The 20,955-nt window shown below is 39.4% G+C and overlaps 1 protein-coding gene across 6 annotated transcripts in view; it reads left to right on the plus strand.

Annotated features, from left to right (window-relative positions):
* strbp (spermatid perinuclear RNA binding protein) overlaps positions 1 to 20,955 on the plus strand; it is a 178,107-nt gene that overhangs the window by 126,877 nt on the left and 30,275 nt on the right. For 5 of the 6 annotated variants that reach the window (XM_085965686.1, XM_085965693.1, XM_085965692.1 and 2 more), the window contains 5 exons: positions 34 to 201; positions 6,392 to 6,526; positions 11,602 to 11,742; positions 12,156 to 12,282; positions 16,658 to 16,702. In XM_085965686.1, the coding sequence (XP_085821812.1) occupies positions 34 to 201; positions 6,392 to 6,526; positions 11,602 to 11,742; positions 12,156 to 12,282; positions 16,658 to 16,702 (616 nt within the window). Of the gene's footprint in view, positions 1 to 33; positions 202 to 6,391; positions 6,527 to 11,601; positions 11,743 to 12,155; positions 12,283 to 16,657; positions 16,703 to 20,141; positions 20,622 to 20,955 lie in introns of those variants that run through there. The other variant, XM_085965691.1, reaches the window with a different exon arrangement.

Genomic DNA, 20,955 nt, shown 5'->3' on the forward strand with positions numbered 1-20,955 from the left:
ATCACTTTTTTTTTATTGTCACTGTTGTTACAGGTATTGCAGGCTATGGGCTACCCAACTGGTATGGATTTGAAGATGGGTTTGGAATCTCAGGAAATGGAGGAAAAGTCCTCAGGCGATGATAAGAATGAAACTGTTTCTACAAACTCTAGCAATGACACAGTTGGTTGTGCTACTGCTGCCAGCACCAATACTCTAGAGGTACCAGATTTCAAATACCTGTTTATTAATAAATTGGTAGAAAGAATCTGTTTATTTTGCTTAAATTCTGTATTCGTTATCATTATGCATCAGATTTTAACCAAATGAAGTTACTTTCCTTTTGTTAACACTTAGGGTTTCTTTTGAAAGTAATCATGTTGGAGATAGTTGGTTACTTTGCTCTTCCAGAATTTATGCAGGTAGACAATCGGGTAGGAACAGAGACGAATATTTGAAAGTGTATGTGTTTTATAAGTGCTATTGTAACAATTTTCCCAAAAGCTTGTTAATCATAACAAATGGATTACCTTTGGGCAATAAGGTAGGCTGATCAGCTTTCAAGTTCCATCAGTGTTTTAAATTGAAGTGTTCAGAGAAAAATATGATTACAATTAGTAATTGTGCCTATACTATTTAAAAATTGCTGGTTAACCTAGCAGTATATTTCAGTTAAAGTTGTGTGGTCGAGTTACTGGAGTGTTTTTATTCTCTGAGCACCTGACGTGACAAAATTTGATTGCCACCTGGTGCATAAATTCTGGCTCAGCAAAAACATTCAGAAACAAATGAGATCAACTCCTGATTCAGCCAAGAATCGTGGATAGGGATTTGGGAGAAAAGATGCCACATTGTCTGATCTGATCATAGTTAGGGTGCGGATAATGGCGTGAGCAAGTTGGGCTTGATACCTTTTCTTCTTGTGCAACCATAAATTGTGATTGTTTCTAGAGACTTTAAGGATGATGAATAACATGCCTGTGTATTGTGAACTAGCTCTCAACACTAGCATCCTCCTCGCCACACACACAAATCTTGAATTTGACCAAATTAGTATGAATTTTAATTTTTTTTTTTGTTAATATGCAAGTTAAATGTGCTTTTGCACAAGCCAAGCAATATGCCTTCATCCAGCCTGAGGCATTTCCATTATACTGTGAAATTCTCACACCAACCAGCCTTATGCCCAGTTGAGAAATTTTATTTTGTGGACTAGTAGGATTGGGTTGAGTTTACCCAAATTTGTTTTGCATAAGGCTTTTGTGGTTGGCAGCCACATGAGAATACGAACTTTCGAATCTGGATTCAGTCCCAGGTCTTTAGAAAAGATAAAAAGACTTGCATTTATATTGTGCCTTTCACAACCTCCGAACATCCCAAAGTGCTTTACAGCCAATGAAGTACTTTTGAAGTGTAGTCATTGTTGTAATGTAGGAAATACGGCAGCCAATTTGTGTACAGCAAGCTCCCACAAGCAGCGATGTGATGATGACCAGACCATCTCTTTTTAGTGATGTTGATTGAGAGCTAAATATTGGTCTGGGCACTGGGGAGAACTCCCCTGCTCTTCTTCGAAATAGTGTCCTGGGATTTTTTACATCCACCTGAGAGAGCAGACAAGGCCTCAGTTTAATGTCTCATCTGAAAGCCTCACCTCCGACAGTGCAGCACTCCCTCTGCATTGCACTGGAGTGTCAGCCTAGAGTTTTGTGCTCAAGTTTACGGAGTGGAACTTGAACCCACAATCTTCTGACTCAAGACCATTTACCACTGTGCACCAAGTCCCTGATAATCCTGTTTAGAGTTGATGAATGTAGGAAATTAAAAATTAAAATTTTACACTGGATGAAGTAGAAGCTGTTGGTCATGGCTCTAAATGTTAGGCAGGTTGTCCGTATAATATGTGGGAAGGTCCATATCTCATTGCATCTGGCCTGTGATGTAGCTAATCTTCGGAGTGCTTGAAGTTGACATTGGATGCCAAGTGAAAAATATTTCCTACCAAATCTCAACTGGAGGAGCATAATTACAGTTCAGAAGAAAATACTGACTGTGGCTTATTTTAAAATGTTTGTTTAGATAATCAATGTGCAGAGCTAGATCTCAGATTTTCTACATGAATTGTTAATTAGCATAAATGTATTCTAGCAGCTAGCTAATCCTTTCCACCTTCATACTTCTCACAGATTAAAATTTCAGAAAATTGAACTAATAGTCAGCTATATTATTACATTGCTCACTTATTATTGTACCTCCTTTTATGTAGCAAAGCCACATTGGAAAACTCTTGATTCCTGTTGATAAAACTGTCCCATTTGTACTGAGAAACACATTGGTGGAACACGTGGCACTCCGTCCAGCTTTTGTCTTTTGACTGCTCTTCAATTGATTTCAATAGGATTGGCCTTTCATGAACATTGACTTGTACCAAACAATAGGGAAACAGGACTGAGGCACCCTGTACGTGCACACTCCATATCTTGATGTTCTTCCCATCCCTAGTCCTGAGTGTCCCTGTCTGACTATGGAGGGTCTTGCTGGTTAGCTGCTCCACTGCACAACACTTCATTTGAGCTGCATGGTTAAAATCAGTGTTTCAAATGCCAGTGATTGTAGTTTATGTTGCCTATAAAATAGCTGGTAACTTCTTATTTATACGGGTAGAGTTTTGATTGAGTGGGCGGTGATGGTCAGACACTTGGCAGGGGAGAAGTCAAAATAAAATAGGCCCAGCACACTTGCCTTCTGTCCATAACACTGCACTATTAATCTCTTGTTGAGCTATTTACCTTTGTCTCCTAGTCACCACTTGTATCACATTGTGGCTGGAGTAGCAGTTTGAATTTGGGAGGTGTTGTGGTTTGAAATGTCTTTGTCCTATGGTGGAAATGTCTACCGTCCAGGACAAAGCAGCCCGCTTGATTGGCGCCCCATCCACCAGCTTAAACATTCACTCCCTCCACCACCGCTGCACTGTGTCTGCAGCGTGTACCATCTACAAGATGCACTGCAGAAACTCGCCAATGCTTCTTCAACAGCACCTCCCAAACCCGCGACCTCTACCAGCTATAAGGACAAGGGCAGCAGGCGCATGGGAAAACCACCATCTCCCAAGTTCCCCTCCCAAGTCGCACACCATCCTGGCTTGGAAATATTGCCGTTCCTTCATCGTCGCTGGGCCAAAATCCTGGAACATCTTACTTGGCACTGTTTCGAAATACCTTCATCACAGGGACTGCAGCAGTTCAAGGTGGCTCACCACCACCTTCTCGAGGGCAATAAATGCTGGCCTTGCCAGCGACGCCCACGTCCTGTGAATGAATTTTTAAAAATATATATGTTTTTGTAGTACTGCTTCAATTGGTGGATAAATCCTAAATTCAATAATAGAAGCAGAGATAACAGCCATTCAAACCATTGAACCCTCCAAATTTAAACAGGCAAATCAGCTTAAGTCTTTACTTCTGCAAGGCCCCCAAGTGGGTGAGCAGGCAGCTGCTGGCTGGCAACGAGCCAGGTTGAGGGCAATCATCCATGATGGCGCATGGGCCACCTGTTAATTCACCCGGCCCAATGTTCAGTTCCATTGAAGTCACTGGAACGGAGTATTGGGTGGGGTGTATAACAGGCAGCCGATGGGATACCGCCCGTTTTACGCCACTGTCCAAGATGAATTTTGATCCTGGAGTATTCATATAAGGAAGTTACTGGGTTGAAGAGGAAGAGCTGGCCATGCACAATGTGCTAATGTCGAGATTCTTCTTTTATTTCTAAACTTTCTTACATAAGAACATAAGACGCAGGAGTAGGTCATTTGGCCTCCTCGAACCTGCTTCACCATTCAATAAGATCATGGCTGATCTGATCTTGGCCTCAACTCCACTTCCCTGCCCGCTCCCCATAACCCTTGACTCCCTTATCGTTCAAAAACCTGTCTATCTCCACCTTAAATATATTCAGTGACCCAGCTTCCACAGCTCTCTGGGGAAGAGAATTCCAAAAGATAAAGATCTATACTGATAGCTCAAAAGGACTGGCAATAGTCAATTTGATTAGCTATAAGTTCAGGCAGGGAGCCATCCAGTGTTTATATTGCTAGTAAATCCTATCTTTTATAAGTGACAAACTGGCACTGAATACTTTTACCTCGGCTCTGCCTCCAATTGATTTGATTTCTATTTTCAACTGCTGAAGAGTTACAAAGGCCACAGGTCTATGCTGACTTGGGTATAATGATTTTGAGCCCTAGCTGGAGTTTGCAGCGTATTTCTTCATCAGTGTGGTTTATCAGCTCTCTTCAATATTGTTACTTGTTCAGAGTTGACAAATACCTTTCTGCCATTAGTCTTTTGCGTTTAAAGTTGTGTTTTCCCAGCCTGGAAGGGCAAAATCAATATTGCAGATGATTCATTTAAATGTTAACAATTTCTGTGATGGTACATTTGTTGCTGCTCTTAAACTGGGAGATGTTAAATGGTTCAAATCGTCTTTTATTACTCAATGGTAGGATTAATCCAACATAATATTTGGCTGCTTTCAATCAGGTTTTGTATGAATCTGGATTTTCAGAAAAAAATGGTAAAATCTACTTACAGGTTTGTAGTGATGTATCTTTTGTCTCAGTGGGACTCTTTTTTTTCCAAAAGTGATGGCATGGATATGAAAGGAAATACTGGTCTCTGAGTTTTCCCCCTGACTGAAAACCTCTGTTTTACAGTTCCAAAGAAACTGGGGGATTCACTTAGTTGCATATTGTGAGTCTTCTATGTGATAGTTTCTATCTTGTCATTTTAAACTGTAGCTTTGGGGCTGTTTGATAAAATGGACATTTGAAAGGCTTTTTATTTACATGCTAACTGCATAACAGCAACTTAATAAAGTAATTTGTTGTTTGTGAAGCCCCTTGAGATGGTTCTGAGAGATGTGATAGGGTGCTACATAATATGCAAGTCTTTACGTTATGGGGTTGTACCAAACTCACTATATTCTGAGACAGGATCTGTTGGAAAAGCAATTGGTGAGATATGGTTCAATAGAGTACAGTGTGCAAAGTATTGCACCATTTTGTGTATATATTTTTTTTTTTTTTAAGTTTTAAACACATTTTTGGCCGATAAACAGCCCTTTGTTCTGTCCAATCCTGTTAACTTGCATGTATGTTTCCAAGTGAGTCTGGAAAACATTACTTTGGGAAGTCACCTAAGCCGGACCAAGTACAAGGACCAAATTAACACCCACAGTTGAGATAAAAATGATTGCTGGTGCACCCTATCATCTTACGCAGTTGTGGTCAGTAGGTCCACCCAGCTAGTTTTGCTAGGTATTGTCTTTGGTATTTTCAGTTTAAACAGATGAATAGAAATAGAGAAAAAAATCCTATGTAAATCATGAATTCTTCAGCTGATTTATTTTAAGACATACTACTGTTTAAATCAAACTGCAAGATCTTTACGATCTCTGAGTTCTTGGACAAGACACCAATAGGCAGCAGCCAGTATGTTTGAGCAATCGATCAAGATTTATTAAGCATACAGCGTAATATACTTAATATTAGGCGATAGCTTTAACGAGTAGCTCGCAGCTCTCGGTCTCTGGAACCTCTCGGACACAGATGATGTCGTCTTAAGTCTGTTCCTTTGTCCTCGCTTTACGTATGTGTGAAACTGTTCTTTGGGTATCAAGGTTTTAACCCTTTTAACAAAAGTTGGTTTGGCCAGTGTCCATATATGGTCTTTAACAAAATCACCTTTTTAATTGGTTCTAATGGTCAAAATACAATTGTCACTCAGGTTAAGGCTAGTAACCTGGCCACTCCTTTTCCAGTACATTTCCATTAACCCTGTTCTGCTGTCATGTTATCTTGTTTATAGCTTTTCACCCCATTGGAATTTACCATATCTCTTTCGTTTCATGCCTCAAGCAGTACAAGGCCTTTCTCTACACCAAGGGCCCAGATCATTTCAGCGCTGTTTCACTAGTCTTGATGTATCCAGACTATCTCACTTTAATCTACCAGATAAACACCTTAACTTCCATGATCTCATTTATTGGAATTTATACTAATTATTCTTTAAATATTGTTGCAATTAGTTTTGTTAAGCGAATTTTAAGTTCTAACAGCATTATAATATGTTTTTCTTAGCAATTTAATGATTTGACCTTCACTTGCAGTCTGTGGCTGTTTGTTGTCAAAACTGCTTTTGACTGTGCAGCTACATTTTGAACAAGTTTTCTAGATACCCAGGAGTAATTATGGGTAATATTATTTGGTCAATGGCTACACTTATGGCTACACTTAAGTTATACATATGATTCTCATCTACTAAATATCTTTAAATATCAGCCTTTCGTACAAAACCATGTTGTATGTAGTACATAAAATATTTTGCTTATATATTTTGTTTGTGTATAGATGAGAACACAGGGTCCTATCCTGACTGCCAGTGGCAAAAACCCAGTTATGGAGCTGAATGAAAAGAGGAGGGGTTTGAAATATGAATTGATATCTGAAACTGGTGGCAGTCATGACAAACGCTTCGTTATGGAGGTACATTGGAATTTATTGCATTTATTTTAAAATAAATCTTGATGTCTAATTTCTGAGCCCTATAGTCAGACATTGCATGCTTTTTAGAAACAAAACTGGGTTTAAAATGACAAATGTCATTTGACTTTTCAGCAGTGCATTTAAGTAGGTCACAAAGAAAGAAAACTTGAGTCTTCTGGCTTGTGCTCTTTGGAGTACTTGCTGGAGAAAGTTAAGTATTAAATGTGTTTAAAAGATCTCCAGTAGCAATTTTAATCCTCCAGCTAGAGAACTTGAGCACAGGCTGGATTGTACTACCCACAGTTAACATGCTGACCTCTAGTTTGAGATCTCAATCCTTCTGATATTCTAACTACGTGCATTGATTATGCTGTCTCAACCAAATGCCAATGAAGTAGCTGTTTATCAACTGTGCATTAGCATTGACAACAGAGCAGAAACCATACTGTTGCATCCTTCTGGCTGGGAGAGGATAGATAGTCTAAAGTTTTTTTATTTACATTACACTGTAACTTTCATAGTGCCTTTTCTTGTGTTACTGCATAGCAGCCTCGGAAATATTTCTGAAGTGTCTATCAAATTTTTTTTAAAATAATATAAGGATTTGTACATGAATGAAGTGTCTGTAAATAAACATCAGTGACAAAAAACATAGATTTAACATGGTACAGTCCCCACCACTTGTGGTATACTTGAACAAATTAGTATTGAGAGGGAGGATGTTTTAGTGGGCTTAAAAGTGGATAAATCCCCAGGCCCTGACGGGATGTATCCCAGGCTGCTGTGTGAGGCAAGGGAGGAGATTGCAGGGGCTCTGACACAAATTTTCAGAACCTCTCTGGCCACAGGGGAGGTGCCAGAGGAATGGAGGACAGCTAATGTAGTACCATTATTCAAGAAGGGTAGTAGGGATAAACCAGGGAATTGCAGGCCAGTGAGCCTAATATCAGTGGTAGGGAAATTATTGGAAAAAATGCTGAGGGACAGAATTAGTCTCCACTTGGAGAGGCAAGGATTAATCAAGGATAGTCAGCATGGCTTTGTCAGGGGGAGATCATGTCTAACCAACTTGATTGAATTTTTCAAGGGGGTGACTAGCTGTATGGATAAGGGTAGTGCAGTTAATGTAGTCTACATGGACTTCAGTAAGGCTTTTGACAAAGTCCTGCATGGGAGACTAGTCAAGAAGGTAAGAGCCCATGGGATCCAGGGCAATTTGGCACATTGGATCCAAAATTGGCTTAGTGACAGAGGGTGATGGTCGAAGGTTGTTTTTGTGACTGGAAGCCTATGTCTAGTGGTGTACCGCAGGGATCGGTGCTGGGTCCTTTGCTGTTTGTAGTGTACATTAATGATTTAGATATGAATGTAGGAGGTATGATCAGTAAGTTTGCAGATGACACGAAAATTGGTGGAGTGGTAAATAGTGAGGAGGGTAGCCTCAGGCTACAGGACGATAGACGGGATGGTTAGATGGGCAGAACAGTGGCAAATGGAATTTAACCCTGAAAAGTGTGAGCTGATGCATTTTGGGAGGACTAACAAGGCAAGGGAATACACAATGAATGGTAGGACCCTAGGAAGGACAGAGGATCAGAGGGACCTTGGTGTGCATGTACATAGGTCCCTGAAGACAGCAAGACAGGTAGATAAGGTGATTAAAAATGCATATGGGATACTTGCCTTCACTAGCCGAGGCATAGCATATAAGAGCAGGGAGGTTATGATGGAGCTGTACAAAACGCTAGTTAGGCCACAGCTGGAATATTTTGTGCAGTTCTGGTCACCTCACTATAGGAGGAATGTGATTGCATTGGAGAGGGTGCAGAGGAGATTCACCAGGATGTTACCTGGGCTGGAGTGCTTCAGCTATGAAGAGAGACTGGGCAGGCTGGGGTTGTTTTCCTTAAGAGAAGAAGAGGCTGAGGAGGGAACCTGATTTGAGGTGTACAAAATTATGAGGGACATAGATAGGGTAGATAGAAAGGAACTTTCCCCCTTAATAGAGGGGTCAATAACCAGGGGGCATAGTTTCAAGGTAAGGGGCAGGAGGTTTAGAGGAGATTGGAGGAAAAACCTTTTCACCCAGAGGGTGGTTGGAATCTGGAGCTCACTGCCTGAAAGGGTGGTAAAGGCAGGAACCCTCACAACATTCAAGAAGCATTTAGATGAGCACTTGAAACACCATAGCATACAAGGCTACGGACCAAGTGCTGGAAAATGGGATTAGAATAGACAGGGCTTGATGGTCGACGCGGACACGATGGGCCGAAGGGCCTCTTTCTGTGCTGTATAACTCTGACTCTGACTTACATCGTTCATGCTTATCATGGGCAGCCACTTGTATCGGGCATATGGTGCTAACCACGTGCCAATTCCACTGAAGTCAATTACAAAGGCGCTGCTTATAATACATTAAGTGCAACGGCTATTTCGGGCATACTTTGTCAGGTCACTTTCCTTCCTTGCTCTGACACTTCGGCCCTCTCCCATTCAGTTGGATAAAAGGTCATTTCCATGAGCTTCTAGTGAAATAGCTTTATTGAGGTAGAGCATAATGGTACTTTTGGTCATAAAATTCCTGCAGTTGCATGATTCAAGTCAGAAGTGGAAAACTTCATGGTGGTATGCAAGCACGAGTGCTTAAAAGCAAACTCTGTAATTGGTACATTTTGAGAGATAGGCTCTGATAATTACTGGACGGGTTTCCGGAGTGGGGTGGGGGGCATTATTATGATGGGAAAACCTGGAAGTGCGGGTTTTCCTGAACGCTGTGGAGTTAAAACTCCACAGCTGTGACGTTATTTTTCCTGGGTTCCCTGCCCGAAAGCCAGCCTGATTGACAGGCTTGGCTGCCTGTCTGGCGAGGATGGCTTTGAAAAAGGCCACAGCCGAGGAGCAGATAAGTTTAGTGATGGTGGGGAGGAAAGATTGTGGGTGGGGTGGGTGTCAGGATCGCGCGGGGGAGAGATGGGGTCGGTGATCGCTGAGGGGTGCTTACAGGGTAAGCTTGTTGAGCCAGGAGGAAACACTCCTCGCCCAAACGGAGTGCTGTAAAGGCACTTAACCTTATGGATTCGGCTCCTTCTCGCCTCATTTTACCTGCTGGGTTCCCCGAGCCCTCAGAAACCCAGACGACAGCAGTAAAAAAAAAAATACCAACTTTGTAAAAGTGGAGGTATACAGCCTCAAAAGGGTTGAACGACCGACCCGTCTCCTGAGTGCGGATTGGTTGCTCATCCCACCTCCATTAAAACTGGATGTGGGCGGGTTCAAGGTGCGTTAGATTCCTGTTTGAAATTTTTCCTTTGCACCCGACCCAAATGCACCCGTTTTTTGGGGGATTAAAACTACCCCATAGAATTATTGGGGGGGGGGTGGAATTCTCCTCTTCTCCCCTCTGATTCTTTTGTCAATTATCTTAAATCTGTGTCCTTTGGTTACTGACCCTCTTGTCAGTGGAAGCAACTTGCCCCCATCTACTTTATCAAAACCCATCATAATCTTGAACACCTCTATTAAATCCTCTGGTACTTTTCTCTTCCTTTGAATACCTCCCCTTGTTCCACCCCTCTTTATCTCCTTTAAAATCCTTATCAAACCCCCGAAGCTCCACCCCAAATTTCTCATCAAGGTATCCTCCCTCAGCCGCTGCACTGAGCAACAACTCATTCTCGATTTTAATATTCATCTGAGCTCCATTTGCTTCCTCTGTGCTGAATTAACTGACTTCCTATCCTCCCTGCATATAAAGATTTATGCTCACAGCCATCCCACAAGCTTCTCATCTCCCATAGTCTCTATTACAAGTACAAGGGGCACAGACTTGCGTGTATCTAGTGCACAACTTGTTTAGCCATCCATCACCACATCTAGCTGAACTATATTAAGCACTATCAGGCCTCCTCCTCCTCTGCCAGAATCTCACTACTCCAGGATGGTTCTGGGGAGCAAATATAACCCCAGACTTTTCTCCACTACCAACCATCTCCTTAAAGCCCTGCCCTCTTCACTTTTGCCTCTGACAAGTGCAAGGAGCTCATGGACTTCTTCATCACTAATACTGAGACCATCTGTTCAGCTCCCTCTGCTACTTCCACCCTTTCCCTCCACCAAGCCAAACTTGCCCCATGTCCCCTCATGCATTCTCCGAGTTCATCTTGTCCATGAAAACTGCTGACCATGTGACTTGCCTACCCTGCCATCATGCAGTGACAAGGTTTTGGGTGTGCAGATTCCTGCTGTCGCAATGGTACAGAGTCACATCACAGCATGCAAAGGGGTTGCTTTCTCCGCATGATATCTCGCAAGAGACAATCAACCTTCTGAAGACCAGGAGGATCATATGAAGGTACAAGGTAAAACCAGACACTGGTTTTTCCAGCTAATGCCTAAATCAAAAGAAAGATCACAGGAAGGCATGAGATAAAAACCAGTAGCTGAATCAAACTGATGATGATTCTTTGTTCGGTGGACATGGCTACAAATTTACCTAGTTATCTTGGAAGTGAAAACACGCTCTCTGGACACGAGCTAAGGCTCACCACCAGAGTATTCTGAAACATAGAAGCCAAAATACCTAGAGTTTTTTTTAAAAACCTCAACACCTAGTGTAGAAAAACAATCTCTAGAAGTTTTACATTTAAGAAAGTTAATCACTTTGATCTCCGCTGTTTCATGCTTACAGAAATTCTTAACATTAAATTCCCTTTCAGTGGCTGCAATAAACAATATTTATTATTCTAAACCCACTATTTGTGTATACATGTATGCATACTTACAATGATGTTTTAAGAAAATGAACAGATCTTAATGTGGTTTTGGTATTGACTGAAGTGGTTTTAAAGTACAATAGTTCTGTTAGGGACAAGAATAAATATTGCTATTGATTCTTTTGATGCTTTGAATACATTACAAATCCTTGGCAGAAATTGTAGTTCAACCTACAGATAGTAATTACATTTATGTATTTATCATAATGAGTTAGAGATATGTGAACCTTTAGTAATTTAAATTTTCAAGAATTATCTAATAGTTTGTGCAGAACCTGATTTGAAAATTCTCTTTTTTCATAGGTGGAAGTAGATGGTCAGAAATTCAAGGGAGCAGGTCCGAATAAGAAAGTAGCAAAGGCCAGTGCGGCTTTAGCTGCCCTTGAAAGATTGTTTTCTGGCCCCAGTGCTGCAAACAACAAGAAAAAGAGGACTGGTCCTCCGGTAAGGTTTCTATGGTTTTATTTCTACCTCTGTTGTATTTAACAATGGAAGTTAGGTCAGTTTTATTATTTTTAATCTCAAATAACATGCAAACAGTTTTTTTTAAAGACCCATCAGCATCAACATAGACATCTACATATCCAAATGTCATGTGTAGTTACATGTGTTTGTAGCTTTTTTTCCTGGGATTTTATCATTTTCTACCTAAGTTCCCTTACATTTCTTGTACTGCAGATGTGCTCTGAACCATGCAACTGGAATATGTGTAATTTAATTTGCTCACTACAGGATTGACTTCCTCTAAACCTGAAACGATGATGCTTTGATTTTTTTAATTAACGCCTGAATTTAATCTCAGTGAAGCAATCATTTTTTGTTCACTCATGGATTTTAATGTCTTTCTTGTTGTAAAGACTAAGGGTCCAATAGCTGCTCCAACAGCTGCAGTCCAGTCGCTCAGAGGCAGAGGCAGGGGTGCCTTGAGCAGAGGAGCATTTGCCGGTGCAGCAGTGACAGCTGCTCCAGGATATCTAACACCAGGTATGGCACATTGCAAAACGGCAGTAGTCAAAGTTGAAACTTACTGAAGATAACACTGTTTACTTTATAAAAGTCCCAGTTTCTATATTCTGTCATTTTATGAGCATTGCTGGAAAGGCACAGGAATTAAGTCACCTCTGTATTCTGCACAGCCGCGCAGAATAAGGTACACGTGCATCTCATGAAGCTAGCAGTGTTAACTTCATACCTGATTGTTAATTTTGCTTACTAGTGAGAAAATAAATATAGAGCAAACCATATTTTAAAGCCACTGTTGAAAAAGCATAATTTGAAATATTAAAGAAATCATTGCACATGTGGCAAGATAAATATGAGGTGATAATACTGGCCAATACACTAATATATCAGTGACATCTACTATCAGATATTGTTAGTTATGCACTGAAAATTAACTCTTTAAAAACATTACCAAACACAACCAATGCTCACGTTAGTTTAGTAGATTCCCCTTCCCCTGTAGGATATACTTCCTGTTTAGTGGTTATTTGTTTCTTCTATCTTCAGTTGATGGAATACTTAACTTTTTGTTTTATACATTCATACCTCTAGGAATGATAAAAATAGATCTTGGATCGCAGCAAAAATATATTATGCCAAACAATTTTAATTCAAGTCTGTTGGTGTCTCAGCACAGTATCAGATATAGATGGGCATGGCACGTAACTGACTTCCAGTGTCTGGAGACAAGTCTGTACCACACATTTGCAGACCCTCAGTCCAAATGTATTCACTGCTGGTTGCATGAACCTTTCCACTCCTCACTTGTCCTAGCTGCAGGAAAAATGCTTCCTTTAACCTACAAATTCTTACTGTAAAAAAACCCTGAAATGTTAGCCTGGCTTTAGGTTACTTTATTCAGGTGCCCAAGATGAATAAGTACCCAGTCATTACCTCAACATTCTGTTCTTGATATTTTTAAATTAATTTTTCTAGCTTATTTTTAATGGTGACTATAAATGCAGAGAATGCTTTGATAACTCTCATTACTGAGTCAGTTTTCATCTATCTACAAGAGTATATGGCTGATTCATTAATGATTTCAATTTACAAATTCAATTAAATTACAGGCCCCATAATTGGTCATTCAACAAGTTTAACGCTGACTCATTGCATGTAGACATATCTTTTTTAAATCAATGGCTCATTCTTGCCAGTGACAGGGGACATAACTTAATTCAGTTCATATGCCCAATGTAGAACTTCAGCAGCAGCACATTCCCTTCCTGATGGGCCATAATGTTTTACTTTTACACATTTATATTCACATGGGTCCTAGAGTTAAGTGTTGTAAACCAATCTATGACACATAATTTTAATGTTTTATTTTTCCAGAGATGGTATTGTGTTGGTGCTTCAAACTGCTGTCCCAAGGATTAATATGTACAGTGATTCCTTGCACAGGGAGTTAGTAACCTCAGTTAGTAACCTCAGTTGTGCCATCAAGGGAGGTACCAACTGGAGGTCAGGCATTTCTCGACAGGGAAGGAAGAAAAGGAAAATTGGCACGTGGCTCTCACGGGTCATTTTCACACAACTTTCTAGCAGCTGGATTGAGATTTGATTTTGGACTCAAATTTGTAGCTAATTATTTTGTTCATGGGAATGTTCCTTCTGAATTATGTTACAAGTTATGCGTTGTCTAAATCTCTTATCAGAAGGTCTTTTAAAATGTCTTAACAACTAACTTCAAATAATTGAATGCAGGGGAATATAACAAGACTTTATATAGTTATCCATTTGGTTATAAGACGTCCTTTATTATTATTTATAGATGGGCAATTGCTGAGTTATACATTTGACATTAAGATGCCTTGTAGAGCTACTGTAATAGTAACGCTCTTTCATTTTTTACACCCTCCAATTTTCTCCCCCATACTATCCTGACAGCAGTAATTCTTGCTGGAATATAGTTCCATCGGTACCTCACTCAACTGGCCATTCTCTCAGTGAGCCTGGACAGTGAGTGTCAATAGACTAGTTACCATGATGTCATCACGGCTAAACCCACTCTCTCTTCATGCAGTTTCCACATGTGCACATTGATGTGAGTGCAAATCCTGGCCATGCATATGTTTTGTTTCTTCCATTGCTGTTATGGAAAAAAAACTCCTAGTTGAGATCAGCTATCTCGGCACAAAACAAGGATCGTCCTTGTGCCTTGCATGTTTTGGTGCTACCCCAAGCAACAACAGCTTGCATTTATATCGTACCTTTTAATGTCAATAAAAGTCCTAATGCCCTTCACAGAGGCATAATTTTTAAATGTAGAGACTAAGAAGGAAGGTCAAAAGTTTTGTCAAAGAGGTGGGTTTTAAGAAAAAGAGCGCGGTGGAAGGGTATTTCAGAACGTGGGGCTCCGGTAGCTGCAGACACCGCCACCAATGGTGGGGTAAAGTGAGGGGTTGATGCATGAGGCCAGTCAGAGGAACAGTGTTTGGTGGAGGGATTGTCGGGCTGGAGGAGGTTACACAGTTGGGGAGATTTAAGGAGTGTGGAGCATGGGAGGTCGGCAGAAGAGAATAATCGAGTCTGAGGTGATAAAGATTTGGAGTAGAGCAGCAGATGGGCTGAGGCAGGCAATGTAAGTGGAAGTAGGCGGTCTTTGTGATGGAGAGGGTAAGGGTTTGGAGACTAAGTTTGGTCAAATAGGATGCTGAGGTTGCAAACTGTCTAGTTCAGGCTGAGGTAATGGCCCAGAAATTCGGGTCGGGGGCTTCCCGCGGGTGCAAGCCCCCGACCTGCACTTACCTTGCGTGCCGGCCGTTGAGCTGTGGGCCCGCGTGGGATTCTGATCCTGGGCTGCCTCCAACTGCCAGCGCGCAGTGCTTGCATATCCCAGGGGCGCAGTTAGTTCGATGCGTCCCCTGGGATCACGTGGGCCATGGAGAGCCAATGTTCGCAGGGAATGCTTCATTCATAAGTTTGACAGGAAGAGCTGTCAAACCTATAAATACTATAAGCCCCAAAACATCACTCAAACCTCCAATAAATTTTTTTTAAAACATCACATTTTTAAAATAACTATAAATTACATAAAATAACTATTTTAAACAATAATTTAAATTTTTGAAAAAATTAATTACATTTTCTAACTGGGCTAAAAATAAACTTACCTTTCTTTAAAGTATTTAAAAATAATTAACCTGTGGAAAAAATGTTTTAATTTTAATTAATTCACCACTTACCTTGTTAAAAGCAGACCTTGCGCCTGCTTTTTACATGTGTAACTCCTGGAGACTTACCCTCCCAGAGAAACCTGCAAAAAACAAAGTAAGTTCCATGCGCACGCGTTCGACCTCTGAACCCTTTCCTTTAAGGAAACGGAAGTTCCGGTTTCTCGCGCATGCACAGTGCTTGCATGAAATCGGCACTTCCATTGGGCTTACGGGTGAGTACCCCGTGCGTACTCACCCGTGGAGACCCGAATTTCTGGGCCATTAGCAGGGAAAGGAATCGGTGGCAATGGTACAGAGTTTGTGGCAGGGACAGAAGAAATTGACTGGTCTTCCCAATGTTTTACTAACTGGAGGAAATTGCAGCTCATCCAACACTGCATGTCAGACAGACGGGCAGTCTGACAACAGAGAGGCAGAGGCGAGAGAGATCGAGCTGACCCCATGTTTGCTGATGATGTCGTCAAGGGGCAGCATGAGGAAGAGATTCATGAGGGCTTCCAGAGGTAATGGTGCAAGAGTGGGAAGAAAAGCTATTGCTGGAGATGCTCTTGATTGTGATCAGATAGGTAAGAGTGAAACCAAGCGAGGGCAGCCCCACTGAGTTGTACAGCATTGGCGAGGCATTGGAAGGTGATGGTGTACGTACCTTTTGAGTAATAAGTAGGGAAGGGACAGGAAGAGAATAATTTAATTCTGCAAGTATTTATGTTCTCACTAGTTCCACAAGCTATATTGTGCATCAAATACTTAAGGTTGCTGATTCCATTCTGAACCCATGACTATAAATGCATCATTCATCCCCAAAATGCATCATTCATCCCCAATGTTGAAGGTTTGAGTTTTCACTACTGATTTTGTTGTAACGCTGGCTTGTACATTTCTGATGTTGTTCTCAGCAAACCAGTGTAATTTTTTTTTTTTTAAAGAAAAAAAAATCACCTGATAAATTGGGATTGGTCTGGTAACTAGAGTAGGTTAGTTTAATGTAGTCTTAGATTAATTTTAAAAATGGTAAATGCTGTTAACTGTGATGCCAAGAACATGTATGCTTATAGTAAAGTAAACCAAGTACATAAAAAAGGATTATTGAATAAAATTATATACTTTTTTTGCTGTGCTCTTGCCATCATACAACAGAAGTAGTAAAATAAGAAAATAATTTTGATTTTTATCTTTAGGTTATGGGGCACCATATGGATACAGTGCTGCTGCCCCAGCTTACGGTATGTATGCCATCACAATGGATTATGACTCTAAGATGACTATCATTTCCTTAGTGCCTTAATCTAGAACATGTATATTTCTGCACTGTGTAGAAATATATATGTGTGTGTGAACATTGACAACCCTTTGAGTACTAAATGCCCCTTTCCCGGTTCATGATTTCTGTATGAATTCAAACATACGTAGTGAAAGTATTTCAAATTTCCAAAGCTCCCTTTTTTGAATTTCAATTTTATTTGTCCGTAAAGTGGACTAAAAAGAACATGGAACATAATATTATGAACTCAGAAAATTATGGCATTCTTTCCAGCAATTATCTTAATCTGTTCTTATCAAGTGTGCTTTGAAGGGTTCAATGTTGCATTGAATTAAAACACAAGGTGGTCTTATTTTTAAATAGTGACTAGTTCATTTTGATTCACATGCTCATACAAAAACCAGTCCAGTTGTCAGATTGACACAACGTAAAACACAATAGAAGAAATCAGCATAACCTTGTGCTTCTTCTCATGGTTGGAGCCTCTCTTGCTAAGCTTTGCCCGATTGTAAAGGGACTGCTTGTAAAATTGCTTGTCCCCTTCCATGCCAGATTGTACATTTTATTAAATGTAGTCCCAGTGCTTACAGCCATTAGATGCTCTATTCAAAGCATACTGCACTGCCAGACAAATTGACAAGTACACTGCAGTAACATTCATTTAGTTCACTGCTGCAATTATTCTTTGCAATAGCCTTGAGAAGACATAATTAATTTTAATGTTGCAAATGTAAAATTAGTCGTAATTACTTGATGAGTAACAGCATTTGTATAAAAAAAAGCATTGAATCTTTAATTCTAATGTTATTGAATGATATGCCAAAGTTCACATTTGTCTAAATTGTAATCACTGAGAAAATTAATAGGGAATTTGGAACATGGATGTCTTGGGTTAAAACTGTGCTAACTACATCTCCAAAATGCAGTGTGACCACTTCTAATTGCAACTAGCTGGCTTCAAAATTGTAATCCACAGATTAAATTGATTAGCAATAGGACAGGTGGAATGTCAAAATATTTCTGCCTGCCTGATGGTTGGCTCTTTGACAGTTTGCCTACACTTGACAGCTGAAGGGCTTAGTGAAATGGCGGCAATTTTAGTCACTAGTGTGACTGAAAAATGTTTCATCTTGTTAACATTTTTGTCTGTGATCAAAATGAATCTGTCCCCAGCTGTTAAACTTGTTGCTTTATTGCTAATTTTCTCAATTTTTCTTTCAAATTTTGAAAATCGACTTAACTATTATCTGATTTAACTGGGATGAGGCTAAAATGAGGGAAGAATTTAAACTTAAATTAAATCTGGCAAATTAAAAATATTCATGGTGAATAACAGCATTGGTATTCTCACTGAGTAAATCATAATTTTAAAGACTTAATTTTAATTGTATTATTCAGGTACACCAAGCAAGCCAACATGAATTGCAATTTAATAATTTTTTCAAAGTACTCTTTCATGGATATTTAATTTAGTGACTCCACCACACTTTATTGTAACAGGTAAATGTTTAATACTGGGAAGGAATATAAATTAACTTCAGCTTTTAGCAGCCTGTGACTGTTCTTACACCTTTGTTGTATAGTGATACACATTTAATTTATTTCTAAATGTTAGCACAATACTGACAGATTTCCATAACTTTCTAAAATAAGCTCAATTTAATCACAGAAACTGGCACCATGCTGTTGCTTTGAATGAGTCTTATGTGCAAATGGTGACAAGCAAGTGTAAGATTTATTTGGAGCCTGAGTTGGGCTGCACATGTGAGCAGTTTGAGTATCATGACAGCAGTTCCAAATATAAATCTGCCAAAGTTTGCTATTCCAGTCACAGCTGGCATGTGTCTGAAATGACTTACTTGATATGTTTCTAAGATCATTCCTGAACACTGCAGTTCATATTTTGTTAGTTTAGTGTGCAACAGCGTTCAATTGGATCCAAATTAATGTTATCTCCTTATAAAGAGATCATTGTCATCATTTCTCACATAAAGGCCCTGTGTTTCTCCAGCGTCTGGATGTGATGCAAAAACAATATTTGACACGGCTGTTTTCTTGGCTGTAGGTTGAAAGTGTCTTAATGCCTTTGTAAGCTGTTGCATGTTGGGAAATTGCACTTCAGTCATCTGGTGCTGTTAAAACACCTACTGTTGCTGCTTTGTGATTTCTAATGAAGATTAAAATTGAGAATAAGAAATCTGTCTAGATTACGTAGAATTCTGTGAGGCCACAAGAACTTAGTATTCAACCAAATAACATTAATTAACAACCCATAGATGTTTCCCGATCTGCTATTCAAATAAACTGCAAATGATTTTTCTGTGGACGGCATCAGATTTGGATTCAGTCTTGCTGAAATATTAGATAGCATAATCAAGTGTTTCCTGAAGAATAACTGGTGTAAATCTGTAGTGAGGGTTTGTTGCCCAAATGTGCCAAGCACCACTTTTTTTTTTTTTTTTTTAAGTGATCTAAGATTATAACTTCCTGAAGACACTCTTGGCTCGGGAGAGAGAGACTGGGGTGTAACAATTAAAGTCCGACACTACAGCTAATGTCAAAGAACGTATTTATACATATTTAGTTGAAATAATTTTCTTCAATTTTTTTTCAAATTGATCCAGCATTAAAGGTCCCTGCTTCAATCATTGCTGATCACCAAATCTGGCATAATATTCCATTAAAAGATTGAAATGCTCTGTTACATGGCTTGGGCACTTATTAGAGAGAAAATCTAAGTTATCTCGGAGGGGGCGGGGTGGGGGGGAGAAACTATTTTATTGGTGTAGTGAATTTATATAATGAAAAACCCTGCTCTAGTGTTTACAGGTTTATTTTGTGTGCTGTTTGCTTTAAAATACCTGAATTAAATAGATGCCTCGGTTTAGTATTCATATAGAATTGGCAGAATTGCAGCTACCCTTATTATCCCGTTTAGTAATTGTTTGACATAGTTTCTACCTTCCGATATGTTTTTCCACTATGCCAAATTTTTTCCCCAACAAATTTATTTTGCAAGTAAAATGAAGTTTGTGTTCATCAGGACAAGTTTTAGTTTAAAAAGTAGTATGTAAAGAAATGTTCAAAGCTACACAGTTGTTTCCAGTACTTCAATAAAAATACAATGTGGGGACAGATGTGGATCAAAATTGAAGTTTCCACACACTGTTGAGCTACACAGTTTGTAATGGTTAGCATTAAATGTAATGCTGATGTTTTATCAGCTGGCTCAATAAAATTAGGTGATACATGTAAAGAAGGTGATACATATAAGAAAAATAAATAAATTGAAATTGAATGGCTAATCTGGAAAGATCTATGGTAACAGAACCTTATATTCTTAAGTCAATTTAATGGACCATTAAACTTATTTGGGGTCCTTTCGTTTCTTCTCTCTATAGGTTTGCCAGGCAAGAGAATGCTTCTGTTCCCTGTTATGAAAATTCCAACATATCCTGTTCCCCTTTATTCCTTTTTCAGCTAATTACTGTATTAGAAGCATAACAATCTGATTCTGGTCACAATAGCAAAAACAAAAAGTGAGCATTAGGAGAAAAAAGTTGCTTTTTTAATTAAATTTCTTTTGAAAATGTTGTATGAAGCAAATTATTTGTAAAATAATTTTTCCTATCTTTTTGATTTTAACAAAAAGGCTTAGTTCATTAAAACTTGAAGATGTACTGTGAAATGTTACCTCATTTTCCGAATATAACTTATGCCAGCCTTCTGTGGTAGAAAGTAATAAACTTTTTAAAAAAAACCTCACAAACATTTTAATTGAAGTATCATAGCTTCTGAAGAATTTTATGGAAGCTTATTTGTGAAGGATGTATAGATAATAGATCTCTGATCACAAATAAACACTTTCTGTTTCAGAACCAGCCAGCGTATTGCCTGTTTTATAAATCTCTTTATGTAGTAAAGCCTTAACCCAGTATTGTGCATATGCTCTGTACTGGCCATCATTTGTGTAATGAAATGGTGATTTCCCTCCTCCAAATTTTATAGTTAGTTTGTATTAAAAGATTTCAAAAATTTTGAGCTGTTACACAACACTCAAGTTAGGCCAAATTGATTATTATACAAATGATGGAAGCTGCAAATGAGCTAATATACCTACGTCCTTCCTAAGATCCTGGTATGAAGCATGTGTGTTAAAATTGGCTTAAGGCTGTCTTGCCTTCATAATCTCATATTTGGTTCTTGTGGCCTTTT

This window comes from Somniosus microcephalus, chromosome 23 (genome assembly GCF_052327205.1).
Source record: "Somniosus microcephalus isolate GS21.2 chromosome 23, FLI_Smic_1.0, whole genome shotgun sequence".
NCBI lineage: Eukaryota > Metazoa > Chordata > Chondrichthyes > Squaliformes > Somniosidae > Somniosus > Somniosus microcephalus.